This window comes from Monodon monoceros, unplaced genomic scaffold (assembly GCF_005190385.1).
Source record: "Monodon monoceros isolate NGI ecotype Baffin Bay Population unplaced genomic scaffold, NGI_Narwhal_1 Super_Scaffold_17, whole genome shotgun sequence".
In the NCBI taxonomy this organism is placed as follows: domain Eukaryota; kingdom Metazoa; phylum Chordata; class Mammalia; order Artiodactyla; family Monodontidae; genus Monodon; species Monodon monoceros.
The window spans coordinates 30,310,607-30,337,394 of record NW_021703773.1 but is presented as its reverse complement, the minus strand read 5'-3'; the positions used below and the strand labels follow the sequence as shown (position 1 = coordinate 30,337,394).

Below are 26,788 nucleotides of genomic sequence, written 5' to 3'. Positions count from 1 at the left end.
AGGGAGGAAGGGAGGAAGGAAGGAAGGGAGGAAGGAAGGAAGGAAGGGAGGGAGGGAGGAAGGAAGGATGGAAGGGAGGGAGGGAGGAAGGAAGGAAGGAAGGGAGGGAGGAGGGAGGGAGGGAGGGAGGGAGGGAGGGAGGAAGGGAGGAAGGGAGGAAGGAAGGAAGGAAGGAAGGAAGGAAGGAAGGGAGGGAGGGAAATTCTAACGGACTGTGTACAAAGGGAAGGGTTCAGTTTTTTCTCTAGGTCTCTAGCTTCTGAAATCTTAACTTTAGTGAAACATTGTTTTCTTCTTAGTTCCCATCTCCTGTGAACTGTTCACTTGACATTCAAGACAGAATATTTCACACTCCAAGATAAAGACTATTTGTTTTGTTTTCTTCTAAAAGTTTATTGGGGAGTTTTAATCAAGGAGACTTCACGGGAGTTTTAATATGTATCAAAGTGAGGGGATCCCATTTTAAATAACTATGTAGGGAACCAATCACTGACCCCATAGCGGGAAGGTAGAAAGAAAAGGAGGTTTAAAAATGATGGACGGGAAACACGCAGAGAGTGAGGGCTGGACTGCTTTCAAAGGACACAAGAGGAGAAAACAACTGAAGATCACCTGCAAAGAGACTGGCATGCATAAATTATTTAATTATGCAAATACTTAATGTTGAAACCCCTTCAGAAGCACAGTATTTTAGACTTGGAAAGGGATTTTAGAAGTCTTCCAGTATAACCTCTTTGTTTAATGGCTGAAGACCCCGAGGTCCAAGAGAAGTTCGGTATCTTGGCGGAGTGAGACATTATTTAGCGGCAATTATTCTTACCATTTAGAGGCAGGGCTGGAGTTAGAAACTAGGCAGCCTGACTCCCAGTGCATTCACTTTTTTTTTCCAACCTCACATCCCCATTTCACTTCAGATTAATTTACCTGTTAGAGCACACTTAAAAAAATTGTCACATGTTTATTCTAGTATATTAGATTAAATGTTTTCTAAAACACACGCAGATACTCTGCTCCAGAACAGTGGTTCACAAACTCGAGCCTGTAGAGAGGTTGCCTGGAGAGCTTGTCAAGGTGGGCCTGCCTGGGCCTCCAGCCTGGAGCATTCACCAAGCCCTAAGGCGATGCTGATGTTGCCGGTTCACATTTTTATCAGCACGTTTCCTAGCACTGGCCCTAGGGGACAGACAGTAGTTACAGTAACCATTCTTGGAAATCTGGATGAGAACAATCAACAACTTGCAATGAGTGAACAAGACGGGGAAAAATGACCAGCGCCAGAGTTACTTGGTTAGCTCTAGCCATCGATCAGAGGCGTCATCAAGAGCATCTTTCCAGGCCAAAGCGCCTTTTACAAACCTTTCTCTCTGCCTACAGCCGCCTCCTGCATGCCACCTGGCACACTCCTCATCCCCAGCCTTGCCTCCTGGTGTCTTTCAGGTTGTCATGGGAGTTCTCTCCCCTATTTTCTCTTCGAATCCCCTATCTCTGTCACACTGAACTGTGACTGCAGCTTTGAAAGTCTTCACTTCCCTCCGAAGACTTTAAACTCCTTGAGGCACTATTCTTCATCTACACTTTCAGCCTCGCCCAGCAACAGGCACAGAAATAACATCTGTTGAATGAATGCTTTTATAAATGAGGATAACTCGAGAGAAAACAAATATAAAATACATATGATAGAACTAATTCGCTGTGAGTGAAATTCATGGTTCTTAGTTGTATGTTTATTATCTTTTATTTACCTATGTATCCGTCTATCCATCTACCCATCCATTTTATCCTTAGTAGGCCTATAAATAAAATGAAAACTTCTGTCAAAACACAATAAGCATGTGAACATGTGTAAAGGTAATTTCACGGGATATCAAACCTTTAATGCAAGTATTCAGAAAGTGCCACCCCAAAGTTTAGCACCATTGATGATAATACATTCATTTATTGCTGTACTATCTCCCCTAGAGATGGGATTTTACAAAGTACCTTCTCCTCTAGTGTCTGAGATTACGATGGGGAAAAAAACCTTTGATAGAACCTGAGGTCCTTCTAAGCACATCCAGCCTTGCAGGAAGTCAGGCACTGAATTTAGTTGATGACGTTCCTGGCAGGACCTAAGCACCTTACAGTGTACTCATTTCCATTTTAAGAACTCTGAAAATTTTTGGAATTTTGTCTTGTTATTAAATGTATAATCTCATATTTCTCTGGACTTGTATGGAACACACATAATTCTTTTTCCTGTCAGCCCCTCAGATTTCTAGATTGTTATCATGGTCTATCCAGCATATTGCCTTTAGTTAAAAAGGGATAGAAAAAAATGAAACTGTGTTTTTTGCATTTTTTAATTTAAGAAAATACTTATCAAGTACATTTATTAATTCAAATGCAACTATATATTTACTGTATATATCATCATTCAGATACATGTCTGAATATAATCTCATTCAGAAGGGATACATGGGAATAATAAGCACTCATTAAGAGAACTTTACAAATTGATTTCTGTCTTATCTCAATTTCCAATTTTACAGGAGCTTTTTGGTCATCGGTAGTATCCTTGCTTCCATATTTCTCATTTATAGAATTATATCCACATGAACATTAGGAGTATTATCAGAAGAAAATTGAAAGTGGCCATCTGCCATCCAGCCTTAGAATCGTCCTTGATTTTATTTCATGGTGACACTCCCGCCCAGTTCAAGACATAGCTGATAGACCTCCTTTCCACTTGAGGTCTCCATGTCTGTTAAAAAATGAGATACTTGAGTTTATGCAGCTGTTCACGAGCTAATTATCTGCAATCACTTCTGATTACTTAATAGGCCGTGGTAGGATGTGTGTTTGCTGCTGTGCGGAGTTTACACATTAGGTTTTAATGCGCTGATATGGTTAATTGTTGTGCTCACTGCTGCCTGCTAATAGACCATTCCTGAAAGCAAGACCATATCTCAATGGAATTTGCTTGGTTATTTTAATAAGTAATAACTACAAACTCAGATCCTAGATCTAGTGTTTACCATTTTAAGAACACACGTTTCTTTTTTTTTAGTGCCGGTCATTCCTAATGCATTCAAATTATTCAAGTTTGGAGAAAACGAGTTATTAAACTAATGAGTCCATAACCAACTCAGATAGTTAGATTTAACATTTTTCCTGCTCTGTTCAGTTTCCTAAATTGTTTTCTGCCATTGACAGCAAAATAAATTCTTTTTACATGGAGCTAAACACTCTGAGTATAATAATATAATGAGAAAGATATATGCATATTAAAAGCAGATGAAAATTTATTAATATGTAAACCAAGATGCCAAGGTGAGCCATTGGGAGTGATACAGAGATGTGCACACGGACAGTAGGTGGGGAACTGTTGTAATGAGACTGCTCATTTGCTTTGCAGTTTTGCATTTTATGATAGCATTTAGTCCAAAAGCTAGTGCTTAGTTTTAAAAATTTACAAGGCTGTTCTTTTGTTGACTATCCATATATTTGTGTTTCTGATGGCTAAAAATGGAGGCATAGTGTCCGATAGATGCTTTAGGCATTTCTCTGTCTTTCCCTTTCTGTTCATAAGATCTCTTTTTTCCTACCATCACTTTTTCATTTCTTCATCTCTTTTAATTTCCTGTGTTTTCCACTCCTTCACTATTCTTTTATTAGAGAAGCAAATAGGATTTGAATAATAAATAGAAAGTATTTCAAGCCCAAAATCCTTGGCCTTTATTCTGCAACTTCCAAGAACAGTAGAGTTCATCCACTCTCCATGTGTTTGGGGGCCTTGCTCTGCCTTGTCAAGCACTGGATTCACCCCTTTAAAAATAGATTTCAGTGAATGGGACTCTATGCACTGCTGGGGCCCATCACTCTGGGTGAAACTGTGCGACCTCATGACCTGCTTTCCCAGAAACACTATATGCAGTGCTGCCATGTGCTCAAAGGCAGAATCTCCTCTGCGGTCAAAGAAATAGGGAGAGAAGGGGGTGCGAGTGACTGTAGTTGATAAAGATTTATACTCGCTGTTGGGATATATGATTTCTATCTAGAAGAACGGATGCCTGGCTCTCTCAGTTCTTCATGAAGGAAGGCTTTTCATAGTTCCTTCATGTTTTGTGTTCCTAAGTCTCTGATGTGTCACTGGAAACTTAAAACTGAGTCTACCATCTTCTTCCTATGAAGTTCCAGGCTCTCCGTTCCCCAAACACGACCGCACTTCCTCCTGTCCCCACGCTTTCCTCACGTTGCTCCCTTCCATCCCGAGTCCTTCTGTCTGGTGAAATCCACACCCTTTTTTAAGGCCACTACCAGTGCTACTTCCTCCCTGAAACCTCCCACGATAACCGCTATAAGGGTACAAGGAGGAGTAGGAACAATGAAGATAAAAAAATGAACTCTTCTGTTTTGACGGCCAGGGATTGTGCTCAGCCCTTTAAACAGATACAGCACTTTATCCTCGAAACAGCGTTGGAGATGGTATCATCGCCACGTAACAGGTGAGGTACCTAAGACTCAGCACACAGTATCCCAAACCTAATAAAATATCATGTTCAAGGTCACAGGGTCAAGGTCAGGGTCAGGGGTGGGGCAGGCTTTGAACTAGCGGTCTGACTCCAGAACTCAATGGTTTTCTAGAATCTAAGTAATTAAACACTATACATACCATCTTGCACAGCACTGGCAGAATAATTCCTTTTTTCATTTGTTCAGAAGGCCCACGGGTTGCATCATTAACCCAGCATAGGTCCCGGTGGTGTGCACTGGCTTGCTTCTCTGCCATGGGCTCCCTAAGGGGAAAGAGTGACTTTTTACTTTTATATCCTGGGAACAAAGAACTGGCCCATCCTAGGAACTCCATTGGTAGCAGCGAAATGGAATGAATTCTTCCTTTACAGATTTTCCCCCGTATTTTCCTTCATATTCCCTATGATCTAGCCAAACAGGACTCTTTGCTGTTCGCCACACAGTCCCTGTGCCCTGAGCTGCTTTGCTGATGCTGCACCTACAGCCTGAAATGCCCTTTTGCACATACGCAAATCTTCACCAAGGTGAAATTCCAGCTGCCGTCTCTCCTGAGGTCCCTCCAGCTCCTGAATCAGGTGTGGGCTCTCCTTCCACACTCTGCGTATAGAGCTGCTATCCCTTATTATCTCTCTCTCATTTAGGCATTGGCAAGATCTACTTTAAAAACACGTATCATCGGGCTTCCCTGGTGGCGCAGTGGTTGAGAGTCCGCCTGCCGATGCAGGGGACACGGGTTCGTGCCCCGGTCCGGGAAGATCCCACATGCCGCGGAGCGGCTGGGCCCGTGAGCCATGGCCGCTTGGCCTGCGCGTCCGGAGCCTGTGCTCCGCAACGCAACGGGAGAGGCCACAGCAGTGAGAGGCCCGCGTACCGCAAAAAAACAAAAACAAACAAACAAACACCGTATCATTGAATTTTTCACATAGTAGGTGCTCAATAGAGATTACTTGAATTAAACACTAAGAAGTGATTTAAACCAGTTGACTTGGTTTCCTACAAAATGAAGAGGTTCAAACTCATGGGCGTTGCAAGGGGTACTCACATTTTTTTTCATCTCTATATGTTATGAAACACAGGGTAGCACTAAGGCAGCCTTATGCTTTCTTTCCTTTCCAGTGAATGCATACCCTTTGATCTGAGTAGTTTGGGCCTGTCCGTGAAGACTTTCATTTAAATTACCAGAAAGATTTAACAGCTTTTAGACACTGAGGAATTTCTTTCTCTTTTATAATAAACCAGTGACACTCTTTTCAATGACATTTAAGTGACTTCATGTTTGAATAGTGGTAACAAGGTTAACAATGTTCAAAAGACTGACATGATATTAAACCTTCATCTATTATATTCATCAAATGTTTACCAAGTCTCTACTGTGTACAAGGCACAATCTTGGGTAAGAGTCTGTGAAGAACAAAGAAGGGTTACATACAATCCCTTAGGTGAACATCAGGAAACGCAGACAGGACAAGTGATACAACACAAGGCAAACATTAGCATAAGCTCCAGAAGAGATGTAAGTGCTGGAAAGATATACCAAGAAAAAGGAGGTTAAATTTTTTGGAAACTCATTGGAACATTTGTTCCTTCATCCCACACCCCAACTTGCTAATAATGGTGGTCTAGAATATGCGATGGCAGGTACCTTTAGAAAGTACATGAAAATAATGGATTTTTAAAAAGAATTTTAATAGAAATTAAATAAATAAAAGCAATGGAAAGTAATGGAGATTTCAAATAAATTTATAGAAATTTTAACATGACAAATTTTAGAGAAAAAAAATGACCACGATCTTATTGTCATCTGACAATTATTTTCGTTTGTGTACGTTAGATATCTGTACATATCAACAACACACAATTCTGGGTACAGACAATTTTCTTTAATACATGGAGAGGGGAGAAGCTTATTCAGAGCATGCAAACTTCATTCGAACCACAGCCTGCGTGACACATATCTCTGACTTAACGTACAGCAAGCCAGCTTTCTTAAAGTGTAAAATGAGAAATAACAGTAATAGATGTCACAGGGCAGTCAAGAGGATTAAATGAAAGAATCTATGGAAAGTGACAGCAGCTGTCACCAAATAAGGGCTCAGAAACAGTGGCTCTTAAAATCACCTTCCTCATTTTTACCCCCCTCTCATTGTTTTCCCCCAATCATGAAAAGCCTTTATATTCATATGATATGGTTTGAAGTACCAAGAAATAGGCAGACAAACTCCAGAGAGATGAATACCAGCAGACCACACAGCAGCTTCCAAAGGTTCAGACAATGATGAACAGATGCAGCTCTGAAGGCTGCCAGCCTGGTCCTGGTTCTGCTTCTGTGGGAACCAATGTGGTTGATGTGGAAGATAACAATACCAGTTGCCTCCGCCCGGTGGCATAAGGAGACACAGGCACAGTGGCTTCTGCCCACACCCCTCTGCAGAAGATGTCCTAGAAGCACCAGGCAGCCCAGGGAATCACCTTCTGTGTCTGCAGACAGCACCAGAGGGCTTGATGAGGACCCACAGCAAAACCAGAAAAAAGCAGACCTGAACTGGATTGCAAAGGCTCTGAAAACTAAGCTGTCACTGGAAATAAAGCCCACAGTGTAAGTCAGAGCCTACACACTTAGCTAATCTGGATGACTGCATGCTAAAATATAATATTTACATAGGACCTAGAGCCTCCTAACATAATAACAAACATCCAGGATACAATCAAAAAATCACCTGTCCTGCCCCAAACTGAAAAAAACACATCTGAAGGAGAAAAGACACTCAACTGATGAAGATACTGAGATAAATCAGATATGAGAATTATCCGATAAGGATTTTAAAGCCGACATCATAAAAGTGCTTCTGGAACCAATTATAAATTATCTTGAAACCCATGGAAAAAAATGGAAAATTTCACTAAAGAAATAGAAATTATTAAAAAAGGACCAGATGGAAGTTATAGGTATGAAAAATACAATTATTGAAATAAAAAATCAGCTGGATGATCTCAGTAGTAGAGTGACGATGACAAACAACAGAGTCAGTGAACTTGAAGACAGATCAGTAAAATGTACTCAGTTTGAATGAGAGTGGGAAAAATAGACAGGGAAAAATAAATAGAGCCCAGAAATCTGTGGGATAATAACGATCTAATGATCTAATATTTGTATCACTGGAATCTCAGAGAGGAGGAAGCGTGTGGAACTAAAAAAGTACTCAAAGAAATAGTGGTTGAAAACTTCCCAAGTCTGGTAATAGATATCACATATAGACACTTAACTTTTTACAATTAGAGTTAATATAGAACCACTTCACACAAAATGTAGAAAACTTGCAATTGTATAGCTCCTTTGACCTCTTTATGCTACAGTTCTCACATCTACATGCATTATAAGTCTCACAAGACTATAACTTTTTTTTTGCTTTGAACAGTCCCATGTATTCTAATGAAACTAAGAGGCAAAAATAATGTTATATTTATTTAGATATTTGCCATTTAAGAGTTTCTGTATTGCTTCTTGAAGATTTGAATTTCCATTTGGTATCATCTCCATTTAGCATTTGCTTCCATGAGCATAGTTATAATGGCTGCTTTAAGATCCTTGGTAGATTCCAACATCGTGGTCATCTTGGAGCTGGTCTTGGGTGTTAGTCTTTTCTCTGAATCTGGGTCACATTACTCGGGATCTTCTTATGTTGCATAATTCCCGACGGAACCCTGAACATGTGAGTATGATATGGTGGAGACTCTGGATTTGGCATATTCCTCTAGACAGGAATATGATCCTGTCTAGAGGAATGTTGATCCTTTTGTCTAGGGCAAGTGGGTTCAAAGTGCAAATTCTCTTGGTTCAGTTCTTTTATCTATCCAGTTCTTTTAGCTGCTCTGTGTTGTCTGCCCCACGCCAGTGTGTGTGGTCCAGGGGTCATTCAAGGTCATGGGCAGTTTAGACGCAGAACTTGGGCCCCCCATCTTGGAATCTCTTCTGAGATTTCCCTCCTCCTGGTGGCTGTGGTTGGCCAGACTGTCTGCTGGCTCTTCAGCCCAGAAAGACTCTGGGTTGAAACCGACTTTGTGCTGCCCTCAGGATAAAAAACCTGGGAAATTACCTCCAGGTAATTCTTCCACATTTTACACACCTCCAGAATCTGCCTGCTTTATGTCCCTTCTTCCACATTTTACACACCTCCAGAATCTGCCTGCTTTTGTTTACTCTCCAGTATTGTTTTTTTGTCCAGAATCTGAAGCTGGGTTCAGTTGGAGCTTACTCCACGATGCAAGCAGAAACCTCCTTAAGATTTTGATGGGAAGTTTCCTTAAAACTCAAAATTATGTTTGGAAGAATGACATTTTTTAAACATTCATTCTTTCCATTCAAGATCCTGCTTTGCCTATCCATCTGATTCTTTGATGTTTGTCAGTAAAATGTTCTTTGTTTCTTAGTAGATAAGTCTCTAAACTTATATTGAAATCTATTGTGTTTCACTTGCCTATATTTCTTTGTAATTAATTTGCTAATTTTTGGAGACTGGAATTTATGGAAGCTTGATTTGCAGTAGGCCTTTTCCCTTGTTGTACAATTAATTTGTAGTTGTTTTCTGAATACACACTATGTGTACTTCACATCATGTCACTAAGACCATCAATGGTCCAGTCTCATTCCTGGTTTCTCTGTAGTTATTACCCTGTTGAGCAATTTAGGTGAAGATCACTGATCTTAGGTTGGTTCTAATTGTGTCTCTTCAATGTAGAGTTCAAACACAGGATGATGAAATATGCTCTGTCCCTGCTGGTAATTTTGTATGCTGTTAACTTCTAGAGCTCTGCATGGGTCATTTAGTTTGAGAAGGGGGAAGGGTTCCAGCCATCTTCCATGCTGTCCTTTTTTTTTTTTTTTTTTTTAAATAGATTGAACCAGCTCTGAATGGAATTTTCCACCAACATGCAGAAATGCATTGATTAATGTTTTTTTCTTTGGGGAAATAATAATACCTGAACTAAATTTTTTAAAAAAGGAGAGGAGTTAAAACTAGAAATAAAAAAATATCACATTAAGCTTCTGAAATGAACTTTTAAAAATTAATTAATAGGTATTAAAATCAAGATCAAAAAAGTTTAAACCAACTTCTCTTTTAAAGATATAGAGATGACTTCTTTTCTTAAATGTTACTTTTATATTCTGAATCCCCACAGCTTTTCACAAAAATGCATTTGAAGTTATACAAGTGTTTGGCATATCTCTAGCATCTAGAGGAACTTGATGTTTTTATTTATTTGTTTGTTTATTTATTAGTTTTGGCTGCGTTGGGTCTTCGTTGCTGTGCGTGGGCTTTCTCTAGTTGCGGCGAGCGGGGGCTATTCTTCATTGCGGTGCACGGGCTTCTCATTGCGGTGGCTTCTCTTGTTGCGGAGCACAGGCTCTAGGTGTGCAGGCTTCAGTAGTTGTGGTGCGTGAGCTCGGTAGTTGTGGCTCGTGGGTGCTAGAGAGCAGGCTCAGTAGTTGTGGCGCACGGGCTTAGTTGCTCTGTGGCATGTGAGATCTTCCTGGACCAGGGCTCGAACCTGTGTCCCCTGCATTGGCAGGCAGATTCTTAACCACTGTGCCACCAGGGAAGCCCTAGAGGAACTTGATGTTTGTTGAATAGAAAAAAAGAAGAAAATATGATTTTCTATAACGAAGATCCCATTTCTTACATTTCATTTAAGAAAACAAGAAGTTCCTTTAATCATATGTTATGAATAGTGGTGATACCTGAGAAATTATTCAGTTCAGACAGAATAACTTATTATTTTATTGTACTGCATACTCTACTCCTAAAAAAAAAATCACTGCTTCCCCAAAGAAGATACAAGAGACTAAGAGCATACTAAAAATACTTTATTGTCATAACTAAATGCATTAAATATACATTCTAAATGGAATATATTGTATATTTGATAAAACACATATAGCATCATTCATCAAGGCAAAAAAAAAAAACATTGAATGAAAAGATGGCACACAAATAAAAGGAAGAGTTCTCAAATACTGCAATAACTTTTAGCATCCTGGAATAATGTTTATTCCTGGTCCGTTTTCTGCCCATTGGAAAAAACTGCACTGTTTTTCCTTCCCAAGAGGGCACACAAAAAAATTCTTTCCATTATTAGGTCCAATCTTCAACACTGTTCTCATGATGGAGCGTTTGCCATGGCTGCAGAATGGGAAGGACAAATCTGCCCACTGGGGAGGAAAAACAGATTGTAAAGTTTAGATGGAAGGTAGAATGACAGACAGGCTGAGCCTCCACGCATTTGATTAGTGCTGTACTGTCTTCACTGCTGTTCCTATTAATTTGACATTGTAAGATACACGTAAGTCATTAGTCGTTGCCCCTAAAAAACCTTATATCCTATAAGAAGCATCTCTAACAAATTCGCTTGAATCACACAGAAAGTTGTCTTAATTCTGAGTTTCCCTCTGTCCAAAGGCATATTTACAGAAGTTCCTTCACTTTATTGAAAATCTCTCTGTAAAGCAAATCACCAGTGTTCCTGATATAGCTCTGTTTAAGCTATTAAGGTCAAAGATTTGTTATGATTTTAACATTAACCTTCCTTAGTCTCCAAGGAAAAGAAAGCATCCAATACAGAATTACCAGGACTAATTCACGCAAATTCCACTGTATTATTCTTATCCTTATTAATTTTGGCCTCAAGAGAGCTACCCAGAAGGCTGTGATATTGTTAATATTGCTAATAATATTTTCTCCATTACATCTATACAGGCTTTGAGGGGAGGAGATCAGGAAGTGGAGTAGGATGGAGCCACATCTCGGGCAGGGGTTATGCTCTAAGATCATGATCACATTTTCCCTGGGGAATTCCTTAGGAAGGTATCACACTGAAGACAGATCATTTCTCTCTCAGCAAGCCCAACCAGAAAACTTTGCCCCAGTGCCGAAACAGATCCATATTTTCTTTTTCTACTTAGGCACCACATGAAGCAGCTGGGAAAAATATGTATCTTTAAACCTTAGGATCACAGTCAGAAGTGAGAGGCCCTCATTCTGCGGAAGGCAGAAAGACTGACCAAAAGCGCCCAGATTCCTGTCTTGTATCTCACACTCATTTGCAGGGACAAACTCATAGATTGAAAGGTTGGGGAATCACCTACATCTAAACTGTTATTGTGCCATCACTTGTTTTGGTTAAGCCTGTGTGGTAGGATTTGCTACGTTTACTGTAAATCCAGGGCATGTAAGTTTACTGTAAATCCAGGGCATGTAAATTATTTCCCTGGGTTCTTCTATCCAGTGCATAAAACAAAGGTTTGGATGTCACACTGAAGTCAGGAAGAGCAAATATCTATCTTGGATTTTCAGTCACCTGGGTGACTCAATACCTCTCTCTTTGTAAGCCAAGGGGGTTACAAATATGATACACTCTAATAATGGAATAGCTGTCATTTGATTAATTTTTCTTTTGCGGATGAACCTCTTTGAATTTTCAGTTATTCAGCATTCAGGTTTTAGACTAAATGTCAGTCAGCATGGTTTTTAAATTTAAAGGTAAAACCAGAAACGGACTGCTATTTGTTACATTTTAATAACTGAAGTATTCAAGGACACTATCATTAAGCTTGATAGGTCGTACACGTACTTCGAAAAATCCACATTGTGCTTCTCTCGGTAGAGGACAAGCATAAAAGTGCCTGCCCTTGTTTTCTCCATCCTTCCTCACCACTTGGAGAACGCAGGGGCGGTCATGTTTACTGCAGCGGGGACTGCAGGCATTTAATGAACGAGGACCACCTGGAGTGTTACTCTGAAGCTCCCTGTAATGACAAGTTACACAATAACTGCAGCATGATCGTGCTAAAAGGGGTCATTCACACCACCTCACCCCGCATCGGAATCATGCCTGTACAAAGAGACGGTACCAGAAAGCGACCACCATCAACTTCCCGCCATTACTGGGTTGGCCAAAAAGTTCGTTCGCTTTTAAGTAAAAATAAAAGACATCTTTCATCTTCACCAAGAATTTTATTGAACAATGTATTCACTAACTGAACGATCTTTTTGGCCAACCCAATACATACACTCCTACATCTTTTTTTTTTTTAATAGTTTTTTTTAAAATTAATTATTTATTTTTTGGCTGTGTTGGGTCCTCGTTTCTGTGTGAGGGCTTTCTCTAGTTGCGGCAAGCGGGGGCCACTCTTCATCGCGGTGCGCAGGCCTCTCACTATCGCGGCCTCTCTTGTTGCGTAGCACAGGCTCCAGACGCGCAGGCTCAGTAGTTGTGGCTCACGGGCCCAGTTGCTCCGCGGCATGTGGGATCTTCCCAGACCAGGGCTCGAACCCATGTCCCCTGCATTGGCAGGCAGATTCTCAACCACTGCACCACCAGGGAAGCCCCTACATCTTTTTAATTCTTGCTTTTCCCAGGTAATTTCCTTCCAAAGCTACCTACTTATGTAAATTAAATTTAAATTAGGCATATCATTTAAATTTCTCAAGAACAGAAACAGCTGAATTGCACATCCAACCTTCTTAGTTTTCATTTGTGACATCTGGTTCTTTTCTTACCCAACATGACAGGGTGGCTACTTTTATTTCTCTTAAAATATTCTCAAGTCAAGCTGTCCCCTGACGTCCAAAGGAACTAGAGTCACAATCTTCTCCAATTATTTTCTCATCAGTAGCAAACTCTCATCAATGGTTCTGACAAGGCCAAAGAGATCTGCTGTCCAATTTAAAGACAATTTTCTATGCTCTTCTTTGACCAAGTCTACCTTAATAGTTGCAATCATATTTCAGCAAGTAACAGGCTGCCTGGCAGAGCAGAAATGTGTATTTTGTAAAGCTAGCGAGGAAGCTTTAGTCTCCTCCCATGATTAGATCAAGAGTGTCTGGAGGTTACCCCTGAATACAGTGTATAAAGGCCAGAAGCCGGGCTTCCACTGTAGCTGTCTAGGTAGAATTTTTTCTTTGAAAAGGAGCTTCATGATTATTTTTAATTTTTTTATATTTTGCATATTTTAATAATGCCTTTATAAAAGTCTTCTTAATAAACCAACTGAAGAGAAAAAGAGCTCCTGATTTTAATAAGTCCTTCCCCTTAATAGCCCCATTTTTAACTTTTTAATGATAAAGTTCTTCCTTTCTTTTTTCGTTAACTTCTAAAGAACAAAATACCATTCTTAAATGATTTTTTTTGAAATACTTATAAATCAGAGGTTGGTTCCCTTTTCCTTGCTTCCTAAAGCACATTCTTCCCATACTTGTTCCTATAATGATGCCTTGAGGCGTCATATCTAATCAAAATGTTCAGAGTGTGAGATATTTTTTCCAGTTTTATTGAGATAGAATTGACATACAAGGGATCTTTTATTTGTTGTGAAATTGGTTTACACTCGTTTATAAAATAGATGCTTAAATATATTTCTTTAAAGGGATGGACTCAAACATCCTGAAGTTCCTGAAGCTGCTTGGGCAGCAGGCGTGTGCAAGATGAAAGCAGCTGTGGGCACTGCTAAGGACACTGTTATCATTAAATATTTCTCCAGCAGCTATTTTGTTGGTAGCATTTTCAGGGTAGGGGATAGTGGCTTATATTTTAGCGTCATGGGGGATGCTAACCAGAAATAGGCAGGGTGACAGGCAACAGACTTCTCTTTTCCAAACCCCCTTCACTTCAACAGCCCCTCTCCCCAAAAGGGGCAATATTAAAACGTTAACTTCAAGAGAAGCTGAACATCTGGGTGGTTGTAGAGAAGTTGAGTGATTTCAAAATTGAAGCAAGTGGGTCATAAACAGTGCTTAAAAAAAACTTAGAGGAGGAACACAGAAGGTTAAGAATCTTAAAGGAAAGAAACTGGTGCTTTAGTAAAAAAAAAAAAAAAGTACACACATGCAAACAGTTTTATATATTATTTGGAAGGCTGTCTGAGGTAACAATTAAACATTTTCAAACCCACTTGCTTCAGCCTAGAAATCTCCAGAGTTTTGCAAATCCAGGGAGATGTTTAGATTTTCCTACTAGTAAAGCTTTCCTGGAGAGGAGCACGGTGGAAGTCAGGATTAAGGTAGAAAGGAAAGATCCCAGTGTTTCCTATAGGTTCCTCATTTCTGTCTTCAATTCTGTTTCTTCCTTGGTATAAAGTTAAAGGAGAAAATAGCCACATGCTATCTTATCCCGGCCCTTAGAGTGTGGTCCATCTGACCAGAAGCATCAGCATCACCTGGCAGCTCCTTACAAGTACAGAATTATCCTCCCCTACTCCAGATCGCTGGCAGAATCAGAATCTGCATGTTAACAGGACTCCCAGGTGATTCATATACACATTAAGTACTGAAGCACTGAGTTAATGTAACCAAGACACTGATGCCATCTGTGAACACGTCAGCTCTAAAGATGTACAGGGAATCTTAATTTTATGATAGCAAACATTATCCAGGGTAATTAAATGTTCTGATTAATTGAGGACATCTTGGTTCTTCTTTGTTTCAATCATTACTTTAAAAACTTTCGAAAATGTAGCAAAGCATTTTCTTGGGTAAACTTAGCATATGGGATAGTTTAACTTATTTTGATAACTAGGACCATCATTTTGAATACTAATACTGGATTATAAATGGTCAATATAATAGATCAGGGTTGGAAAATCTTTTTCAGAAGGGACATACGTTTAGGCTTGTGGGTCTTATGGTCTCTGTTGCAAAATACTCAAATCTGCTGTTTTAGCATGAAAAGCAGCCAGAGGGAATATGTAAACCAATGGGAATGGGATGTGTCCCAATAAAACTTTATTTATAAAAACAGGGGGTGGGCTGACTTTGGCCCTTCTGGCTGTAGTTTGCTGAGGTAGAGGTCGTCATTAGAACCAAGAGTAGTGCTTAATGTATAATAGGTTCTTAATAAATACTTATTAATAAATAAACACTGAACATGTTCAATAAGCATTGTTCAAGTAACACTGAACAGAGATCAGATAAAAACTATTATCAAGAAGGAAGACATTACCAAGCACAGGTTTGTAATTTTTAAAACGGGTATTTTTTCAGTGATCAATTTATCATGGTTTAACTTATTTTACAGATAGGGTGATTCATTATAATAAAAACACTGAACTGATCAGGCTCACTGAATGTAGATTTTGTAGCTCAGCAGTATTTCAAGGATCGTAACAAACAAACAGAGGTTAAATGACTCATCCTGGATGGTCCCAGGTGGTTCTGACATCCTTGGGGACTGAAAACACCAAAAGGTGAACCAGAAGCATGAACAAGAGGATGAGTGCTTCACTGGTGATTAGAGGTAGAATCTAGCAACCCTGATGGCGGCACACCTGAGAAAACGTTACTGATTTTCATTTCACTCATCTACGTGAGCCTTTGCATCAGCTCAGGAAAAGCTTCAACCCAAAACACGTTATGCTTCTTTGAAGTGGTTATCACTGTGTTTTGCTCTGCGTTTACAATAGATGGATCAAAGACTTAAAACTGTCTAACAGTCATTCTTAACTGCTTAAAAATTGGTTCAACGATCTAATTTATAATCCAGTAGCTGGATAAAATTCAAGTCTATCTAAAGACCAATCTGAAAATATGCCCCATCAACATGGCATGTATCATGTGGTGATGAGAGCAGTAATTAAGAGAACAAAAGGCAAATTAATTACCATACAATTATTAAAGAAACAATGAACTGGCTATAAATTCTCTGAGTGGACCACCTGCTTTAATCCTATTATGTTGTGAGCTTCTGCTCGGCATCTTGTCCACAAGATGAACACTGTAGCTGCCAGACAAGGAGAAAAATGAAATAAATGACAGTAATTTGCAATTTATTCCTTGTAAAGTAGCTGGGTGCAGAAGCGCTGCTGGGTGAATGTATTTCATCACTTGACATTTATTCTGCTAGTTGATGTTGATTGATTTTGGAGTCTCATTCCTGGGGTTCTTATATTCAACACATACGCACGCTGCAGTGTTTCTAAGTAAAGCTGTGTGCTGTGATTAATCATATGACCCTATTACTAATGGCTTATGAAGAAATCTTTAAAACTTAAGGTTACATTAATGTTTTTTAAATCCATAATTCATTAGTTAAATTGTCTGAGATTTTCTACAAAGCACTAAGGAAATAAAAATATGCCAAGATACTTCGTTTGAGTACAACAAAAGCCACAATATTTTTAAATGATCACATCTGCTTCTTTCCACTTAAGCTACACAACAGAAAAGGCTGTTCAAAAATGATTTTCCTACAGCATAGCCTCCCAACTCAGACACTCTTAACTAGCTCCTTCATGAACTTCCGTCATGACACATTAATTAGTGTTCAGTGAAAAGGTGGCGTACGGATCAAGTCAGTTAAAAGTTTGCCCGCCATAGCTTAACTCAAATGTCTATATTTTTTGAGTATTATGGACAAAAGTCAAAACAGTTATTATACATGATTATGAACAACAACAACAAAAAATCAGCCAAGGATAAACGATCAAGATTAACTGATGGTAAAATTAGAGTCAGTACAAGAAACTCGAGATTAAAGCATCTATTGACCAAAAAACATCTCAGAATTCTGTTATTAAAGGATTCCCAGAGGTTGGTCTAGGTTTGTGCAATGGTGGTCCTTCATCTCACTGCCCAAAGAATCTTTCCATCAGCAAAGACATAGCTCATCAGATGAAAAGCTGGAGATCAGAACACCCCTAAGATTATTTTAGATCCCGTCCACAGCAACTCTTCCTCTCCTTATCCCCCGCTGGCAAGAAAAGGCATAGGGGAAGAAAACTCACCTTCACTCCGTTTAAAATACTCTTCCCTGGGCTTCCCTGATGGCGCAGTGGTTGAGAGTCCGCCTGCCGATACAGGGGACACGGGTTCGTGCCCCGGTCTGGGAAGATCCCACATGCCGCGGAGCGCCTGGGCCCGTGAGCCGTGGCCTCTGAGCCTGCGCGTTCGGAGCCTGTGCTCCGCAACGGGAGAGGCCACAACAGTGAGAGGCCCGTGTACCGCAAAAAAAAAAAACAAAAAAAACTCTTCCCTTCATTTAAAGGTGCTGGATATACAGTGTCTGCTTTCTGAAGGAAAAGAAAATTGTGGAGAGATCTCTCTCCCTGAGGAGGCATAATATCAGGTGTGAGAGGAGCCCCAGATAAAGAAATTAAACAAGGTTGGGGAAGAACATTTCCAGGATCTGCCAATAATCATTAAGGAACAAGGATGACATTGTTTATTAAAATGTCTCTGTCTCTGGTGACAGCTACTGGGGGGTCTTCTCCTGAACATGTAGCTGGTAGTCTCGTAAAACGTATCTGATCTGGTAGGGTTCATTAATTGGAATTACAACTTTTTAATTTCAGGTCCAAAAGTAGTACTCACGCTCTTTGAGCCTTTTTGGTTGAAACAAATACCACACTCCCTGCCCCCTGGCTGCTTGAAATACAGTCACTTTCTTTGGCAGAAATGTCACTAAAAATATCTCAGATCCCTCTCTTTAGAACAGAAGACATTTACTAAATGTTATGAATGATAGTTTCCCTTCTAGAAGAACTATCTTTCATCGGAAGAAAAGCTTAAACAAAACTGCTAACAGTGGAGACTGCTAACCGGTAAGATTATGGGGGATTTAATCATTATTCTTTATACTTTCCAATATTTTCCAAACACTCTGTATTAAGCATGTATATGGTTACAGCCAGAAAAAAGCAAAACACAACTTTCTACAGATGGAGGAAATTCTGTTTTTCATTCCCTTCCCTTCTCTAATATTATAAGCTAGAGGAGGCAAGGGAGGCAAATTACTGTAACAGTCTTTCAGGGTTTGACTGACATTTCCAAGATCAATTCAGCTTCCTCAGCAATGGATGATCTTTCTGCATTCTTAAAACTTACGCAAATACCTTAAAGAGCAAGGTTAGAAGCATCATACCTGTTAGAAAATCCAGGGTTGCCACTTTTGAGATCCCGTGGTGAGCAGTGGGCTGTTTTTAATCTTTTATATGCTGGACTAAATAATTCAGAGGGAGAGCAGACCATAGATGATGTGTTTACTTTGTTAGATAGTTGAGTTCTATAGTTTGTTCTCTCCTTGGAGGGGTGCACTGTATCACTAAAACAAACGTTAGTAGGAGGGTTTGGAAATTCCCCATCTAGTATCTGGTTTTGGCTTTCTTCTCTTTCCAAAGCACTGGATTTATTGCTGAAATCCATCAAAACAAGGGTTGTAGTTCCAAATGCAGTTCTCCTGTTGATCTTCACTTCCGTCCTTGGTTTTCCAAAGCTATTACAAGGGTATTTCACTAAACTGTTAAAGGCGATAGGATTCTCTTCATTCTTGGGTACCGAATCTGGAAGGAGAGACCAGTAATTCTGCATTATTCCTATAAATACATTGACTGTTTGAAACATCTTTTCATTTGATTAAAACATTTAGTTCATTTATTACAGTGACCTCATGTATAGAACTAATAATACAAAGTTAGCTTGAGCAATTCAGAGTTAACCACCTTCAGATTAGGAAATAAAGTACCACATGAAGTGCAAAATTTCCAGGGACTCAGAGATGGGTTTAATAAAGATTTCTACTTGTTATGCTTTATGTTATGTTTAAGCATTTAAAGGTTACTGAGCTATCAATTTTGTTGCTATTAGGCCAAATATTAAAGCAGTGTAAATAAGAGGTGACACCCCACAAAGCTTTCGCTCAGCAGTTAGAGCCTATATCTAGATTATCAAGAATGCTTCTGTGAATGACAAGACCAAGTGAAAGGCCTATTAAAATTAAGTAAAGATGAATTACAAAGATTTACATTTATTAAATATGTTTCAAAAAAGCATCCTAGGATTTTGGAATCTGTAACTTATTCTAAAGTGCAGTTATCTGCCTTTCATACTCAGAAAAAAATAACAAGAAAATAATTAAGATGTGTAAAGGCATTTCAGAATGTCAGAATAAATGTGGAAACCTAAGACTGGGGTTTTCTGAGGGCTCTCTGTTGAACGATACTGCAGAGGGAGGGACAGAAATAGGAGACACAGTCCCTTCTGCTACTAGCAAAGCTGTATATGGGGTGATGCCTGCATTTCTGGCCCAGCGCACACAACACAACATGACAGCTCACACAATGGGGGGTCCAGAAGAATGAACTCTCTCCCCTAATTGAAGAAAGAAAGAACACTTTTAGAACACAGGAGAAGCTGCATCAGTGAGATGGCTCTTAATCACAGGTTTCTTCTGAGGTTCTACATCCTCTGCATGCACGAAATTGTGAGCTACGAAGAGTTATTCTGAAGGATTTCAATGAAATCAGTACAATTGTCTGGGTAAAGATTTTAATAACAAGGGGTAGGAGGCTAAAGAAGAGAAAAAACTCAGCATTTTCCTATTCCACCTGCAATGATATTCTTACAGAAATCCTCCCTTTCAATTTATGAAACACTTGGACTGAATAACAAACTCAAAAGTTGCTGAAATCTGCATAAAACAAAGCTTTATTGAATAATTCATTAGAAACAGTAGAGAACAGATGTGATCATCTCAGTTTTTTGAGATACAACGGCACATACTCTTTCAGCACAAGCGTGTTCCCCCCCCCGTTAAAAAAAAAGTGCTCAACAGAATGTCAGCATCGTTTACATGCAAAGGCTGGCAATTCCTTTAAACCTTTCAGAAAGAGAGCATTTTACTTCGTTATGAAATATCAAGACGGAACAAGACATGTACCTGACTTTGTATAATTAACCCTCTTTGAAATGGAAGGCACTCAGAATCAAAATTCACTCTTACCCGTAGGCCTTGAAGTCAGGCAAGCATCACATGCTTCAGAAGACGGCTTATTTATTAGCGTACAGACCTCACATGTCCACTGCTCTTCAGACTTCCGGGCCACAGAGTCCATAAGATGACCCCCTCTGCTGGATGGCCAACTGACTGTAGTATTTCTAGCTGGCAGCCTGCTATAAGAGAACTTCTAAAGTTAATCACTAACACTTTCGTTATTGTCTTGTTCTTATACATTCTGGATATCTTAGAAACAATTACAGAACCATTAATACCCAAACGCTACATGTTTACTATTGCTTAGAAGTTCTCTCTCTCTCGGAATAAAATGTTTTTACTTGGGCCCTGCTGATTGCTTTTAAAGACAGAAATAACAAAAGTTTTAGAGTCAAAGAGTTGTGTGTGTGTGTGTTTTTTAAACTAACTAAAAATATTTGACATAACCACTAGGGAACATTTCTCAACTAGTTTTTTTTGTTTTTTTTTGCGGTACGCGGGCCTCTCACTGTTGTGGCCTCTCCCGTTGCGGAGCACAGGCTCCGGACGCACAGGCTCAGCGGCCATGGCTCACGGGCCCAGCCGCTCCGTGGCACGTGGGATCTTCCCGGACCGGGGCGCGAACCCGTGTCCCCTGCATCGGCAGGCGGACTCTCAACCACTGCACCACCAGGGAAGCCCTCAACTAGTTTTTTAAGTAAGTGGGACTCTTCCCAAAGCAAAACTAAAATATCTTTATTCAAATTAGGGAGGAAATGAGTCATGTAGAAATTAGAGCACTGAATGTAAGATGAGACAAGTTTTACATTTACTTCGTGTGCCTCTGGAATTTCTCAATATCTGCTGGGCACTAAATCAACCGATCTATGATCTGTAACGCGGGAATTCCTGAATGACTCCGTACTGTTACAGGAAATGCCTGTCTAAAGCTCTGATACAGTCCTGCTCTTTAGCACGTGGCTCTGGGGCTACAGAGCACATCACGTGGTTTAGCAGCCAATGCAGTGTCATGGATTCCTTTCATGATTCCAAACATTAATATTGAAAAAAAGTTCTTTCAGTAAAGGCTTTGTACCTTACGTTTCAGAACATGAGTTCTTTGACTTTCAAAGGTAGCCTTGTCTTCTGTAACATTTTGCTCCTACGCATAATTATAACAGGTTTAAAATTCAGACTTGTCTGGTAAAATCATAAATAGCATAAGAAAATCTGAAAGTAAGACTCATCTCATTATGGTTTTTTTTATCTTTACTTACCTTGACTTTTAATGCCATTCAATATTTCTTATCCCTGTAGATCAACTATACTTCAATAAAATAAATTTTTAAAAATATTTCTTATTCCTATGGAACACCAGGCCTTCTATAGAATTTACTTCACCTAATCCCTGCCCTCTACTAACTTACTCTGAGGCAGCATCATACATTTATTCATAATTAAGTAAACACAATTTAAATAACCTTCAGATTTTCAATGTGCTCCAACTTTTAACCATTTTCATCTTCTATCCTATAAATTTCATTAACCATGAGGGGATATTTATTGTTACATAAAGAAGCTCTGGAAGCATTCTCTCCTTACTGCTCCATTTCTTAATCGCCTACTAATAAATTCTTTCCAATCTCCAGTTGGACGTGTAACAGGAATTCCAACCTTAACCTGTCTGTAGTGGGCTGAATGATGGCCTCCTAAAGACAGCAGGTCACAAAACCAGGAACCTGTAAATGTTACTTTATAAAGAGGATCTTTGCAGATGTAATTAAGGATCTTGACATGGGGAGATGATTCTGGATTATCAGGGTGATCTCTTAATGCAAACACAAGTATCCTTATGAGAGAGAGGCAGAGGGAGATATGATAGGAGGCAGAAGGGGAGAAGGTAACGTGACAACACAGGCAGAGACGTGAGGAGTCGTGTAGCCACAAATGAAGAACACTGGCAGCCACCGGAAGCTTGAAAAGGCACGGAATGGATTCTCCCCTAGAGCCTCCGGGAGCACAGACCGGCCCACAGCTTGACTTTGGCCCAATGAAACCGATGCTGGGCTTTTGGCATCCAGAACCGTGAGAGAAGAAATTTCTGTTGCTTTAAGCTGTCAGGTTAGTGGTAACTTGTTATGGCAGCCATGGGAAACTAGTACAAATAAGTCAGGACCTCCTGCCCCCATCCGCAACTCTGCTAGTTTGTCACATCTCAGTACATGACATCAGCATCACTCAGTTGATCAGGCCAGAAACCTGTGAGCCGTCCTTAACCCTTCTTACCCTCATAACTGGTCCACCAGCAAGTCCTGCAGGCTCTGCTGCAGAGGCAAATCTAGAAGCTCACGAAGCCTCCACGGCTTGCTGTGCTGTCCTCTGTGGATCGGAGCAGCAGGGTGCAGAGTGGGGGCAGTCACTCCAGCTGCACGGACGCTGAGGACACTGTCGCTGGTGTCAGTCCTGGGGCTCTCTCTGGGCAAGGCCCACGTGCTGCCAGCACCAGCTCATACCTGCTCGGTGCCCAGGGACGGTTTGCCGGCCTGGCACAGGAAGCAGATGCACTGTCTAAACTTCCAGGACAAGCGATTCTGCTCCATTCCTCTTAGGGGACCTTATGGCCTGGGCTGCGAGTGCACTCAACCCAGGCGCCACCCACCACTGACCCACAGACAGCCTGGTAGAGGCGCAGGGCAGGGACAGCTGAGGGAGAGAGACCCAAAGGCTGGTGGTTCTCAGAGAAAGGTCCTTGGGCTCATAGCGCCAGCACCACGTGGGAACTCAGTAGTCATATAGAGTCCAGGCCTCTCCCCAGACCTGTGAATCGCACCCTCGGGGTAAAGCCCAGCAATCTGTCCAAATTCTACTTCAGCTGAGTCAATTGCCACAGTCTACTCTGATCCCTTAGTCAGGGAGCCACAGTACTTCCTGGAAGCCCCCCAGAATGTGTTTCTCCTGCTGAAACCAGAGAGAATCTGCTACCATGAGACTTGAAATGAGAGGGTGAAGCAGGAAGCAGCTTAGACCTGCCTGTATTCTTTCCACTTGTTCCATCTGTGGGCAGCCCAGGCAAGGTCACCTTTGGGAGTTCCAGTCCCTGAGACGTGGGTCTTTATAGTTTTTCCACTGATGCTATGAAATTACCCCAACATTTATTTTGGCTCCATGACCCATAAATTCCCATTTTAATTTAAGATAATTTGCATTGGGTATCTTTCATTGTAGTCAAAATTTGAGTCCTTTGTAAATTATGTTTTTAAACATGACAGCTATGTAGTCAAACTCTCTTCCCCAAACAGGGCTATCCTGTCAAGATTAACCCACCACAGATCTTCTTCACGTCTCCCAAATGCCCTATAATTGCTCCAGCCCCCTGAAAAATCTCTGCCAGGTCAGCTCGGCCTTAAGGACTGGTTTGCAAACAACACTAAATTCTCATTAACTAGCAACCAGCTCTCAACACATTTCCAAACTAGATGGCTTCTAGAGACATAAATACGTCTTCCTATAGGAACAAAACACCCTCCTCTCCTGCAGCTTCCTGAGTGCACAGGGCGTTTCCCCATGCACCTTGTCAGGGGCTGTTTTCTCTCTCAGGAAATCCCTTTCCGGCCTCTTGTCTGTGATGAGTTCCTATTTCTTCCCACGCTAAGCTCAAACTTCACCTCCTCAGAGAGATTTGTTCTTCCCAGGTGGATTTCAAGGTTTCCTCATCCATACTATAGCTCCACTGCCGTTAGCACAAATGTGCCCTGTTGCAGCATTTCCATCACGGGCTTCTAATGATCTATTGACTCCTCACGTTAGACCCTGAGCACTTCGAGTGACTGTATTCTCTGTTCTCTTTGTTTTCCCAGTACCTGGCATATAGCAGACCCTAAGAAAGAAAGTAAACAGTACAGAAATGAAAAAGTGAAACAGAAATTATAAAGACTCTAGTAAAAAACAAAGAAAAATGCAGTTTCCCCTTAAGGAAACAATACTCACACATGTAAATTATGCTAGCTAGTAATATAAAGGAGAGCCAACAATAACTGGTATAGGTATTCAAAGTGTGGTGTGATCAATGAAAACTGGAAAATCTGGGGAGGACTTCGGGAAGGGGTGAAGTAAACTTTTAGTGACTGAAGGAACACAAGAATTTAGATCATTACTACTGGGCTTCTCATATTTCAATTTCATTTGAAATGACTTTAAAGTGAAAAAATTTAGTCAATATAAAAAGTGCTCAAATGCTTATCCAGAAAATGAATTGAATATACTTAATTACAGAAATCTCTAAGACTGGGGCCAATATTACTGGTTTTCAAATGTCTTATTTTGTATACACTTATTTTGCAATGAGTCTTGAGCTGGATGCCTAGACAGAACAGAACTAGGTCAGGAGGGAGGAGGGAATGCAGGGCCCAGGACATTTCCAGTACAGCATGGCCTCCCTAACTCGTAGTAACTCCCAAGTCTCTTTCAGGGAACCCTTGAGGCTTTGAATCCTAGTTTCAAAAACCCTTTGGAATTGACAATGATCTTATTTTTATGATAAATAACATGTTTACTTGATAATCTGGAAGAATTTTTTAAAAATTCAAAAGCTATCAATTCACAGAAAACAAATACATATGGAACATTAATCACTTATTCAGTAGACAAATATATATTGAATGTACTCTATCTTCCAGATCCAGTGTTATACACTTTTGATCAAATAAATGTACACCTATAACATTAAAAATAAGAAACCCGTAAATCTGTGTAATATAACATTATTTAAACATATTTCGGATCTCTATGATAGTAAAATGGGATGAGGAAGCTGAGAAAAAGGGGATATGGTGTGGTTTAGAGTAAAGTAATCAATAACGAAAGGTGATGAAAAAAATGAAACACAGGAACAAGGAGAAAAAAAAAAAGATAGCTGCAAATATATTTATGAAGACATAATGGGGATCTGGACCATGTCATCTCCATCCCAGGGCCCTGAGCTCTCCACAGACAAGATGGCGCCTCCCTCCTCCTTTGTTCTTTTCTATATACTTTTTCAGTGAACTGAACTTGCTTTAATACTTCAACTAAGAACACGGGTAGTAACACTCAAGCCATCATCTCCCACCCACTTCCCACCCTATGTGGACTATCTAGTCCACATATCCAAAACTTAATTTATCTCTTCCATTCTACTCGTCTTTCCCACGTCTATAAAGTGAAAATTTCTGGTTTTGGGCCTGGAACTCTTTGCTTTATCCTCCATAGCAAACCTCTCACAATACTTGCTGGCATTAAAATTTTTTCAAGTACCTATTTTTCTCTCCATTTCCAGTGTCTTGACCTCAGGACTGGAAACCATCTCTCGCCCATTACACTACACAAGTTTCACGTCTGTTTCTTCAGTTCCCATCCTAATTATGCTATAATCAATTAAAAAGTCCTTAATCTACTGATTCAGGTAAGACATTAGCCATCTCCAGAACTACTACTGATTCCTACTAGTTGATCCCATCTTACCTGTAAAACTAACTTTTGCTAATTAACAAACTTGGAGACTTCGTTTGGCTCCGCCACTGTTATCATCAATGATTCAAGGTTTGTGGCAATGCTCCTTCTTTCCAAGTAAATAATGTCTATTTGCTCATTTATTTAGCCAAAATTCTTTTTTTTTAAACATCTTTATTGGAGTATAATTGCTTTACAAACTTGTGTTAGTTTCTGCTGTATAACAAAGTGAATCAGCTATACGCATACATATATCCCCATATCCCCTCCCTCTGGCATCTCCCTCCCACCCTCCCTATCCCACCCTTCTAGGTGGTCACAAAGCACCGAGCTGATCTCCCCGTGCTATGCGGCTGCTTCCGACTAGCCATCCATTTTACATTTGGTGCTGTATATATGTCAATGTTACTCTCTCACTTAGTCCCAGCTTACCCTTCCCCATCCCCATGTCAAGTCCATTCTCTACGTCTACATCTTTATTCCTGTCCTGACCCTAGGTTCATCAGAAGCTTTTTTTTTTTTTAGATTCCATATATATGTGTTAGCATACAGTATTTGTTTTTCTCTTTCTGACTTACTTCACCCTGTATGACAGACTCTAGGTCCATCCACCTCACTACAAAGAACTCCATTTCATTTCTTTTTATGGCCAAGTAATATTTCATTGTATATATGTGCCACATCTTCTTTATCCATTCATCTGTTGATGGACATTTAGGTTACTTCCATGTCCTGGCTATTGTAAATAGAGCTGCAATGAACTTTGTGGTACATGACTCTTTTTTTTTTTTTTTTTTTTTGTGGTATGCGGGCCTCTCACTGTTGTGGCGTCTCCTGTTGCAGAGCACAGGCTCCGGACGCGCAGGCTCAGCAGCCATGGCTCATGGGCCCAGCCACTCCGCGGCATGTGGGATCTTCCCGGACTGGGGCACGAACCCGTGTCCCCTGCATCGGCAGGCAGACCCTCAACCACTGCGCCACCAGGGAAGCCCATGACTCTTTTTGATTATGATTTTCTCAGGGTATATGCCCAGTAGTGGGATTGCTGGGTCAT

The 26,788-nt window shown here is 40.3% G+C and overlaps 1 protein-coding gene across 7 annotated transcripts in view; it reads right to left on the bottom strand.

Moving 5' to 3' along the window:
* Positions 1-219: 219 nt before the first annotated feature.
* The window catches only part of NEIL3 (nei like DNA glycosylase 3), a 79,289-nt gene continuing 52,720 nt past the window's right edge, over positions 220-26,788 (bottom strand). For 3 of the 7 annotated variants that reach the window (XM_029226192.1, XM_029226190.1, XM_029226193.1), the window contains 4 exons: positions 20,278-20,447; positions 18,421-18,838; positions 12,139-12,313; positions 10,366-10,720 (listed from right to left, as the gene is read on the bottom strand). In XM_029226192.1, coding sequence (XP_029082025.1) covers positions 10,538-10,720; positions 12,139-12,313; positions 18,421-18,838; positions 20,278-20,447 — 946 coding nt within the window. In that variant the 3' untranslated portion in view covers positions 10,366-10,537. Of the gene's footprint in view, positions 1,174-2,609; positions 2,741-4,651; positions 4,776-10,365; positions 10,721-12,138; positions 12,314-18,420; positions 18,839-20,277; positions 20,448-26,788 lie in introns of those variants that run through there. The other 4 variants (XR_003794130.1, XR_003794131.1, XM_029226194.1 and 1 more) reach the window with 4 other exon arrangements.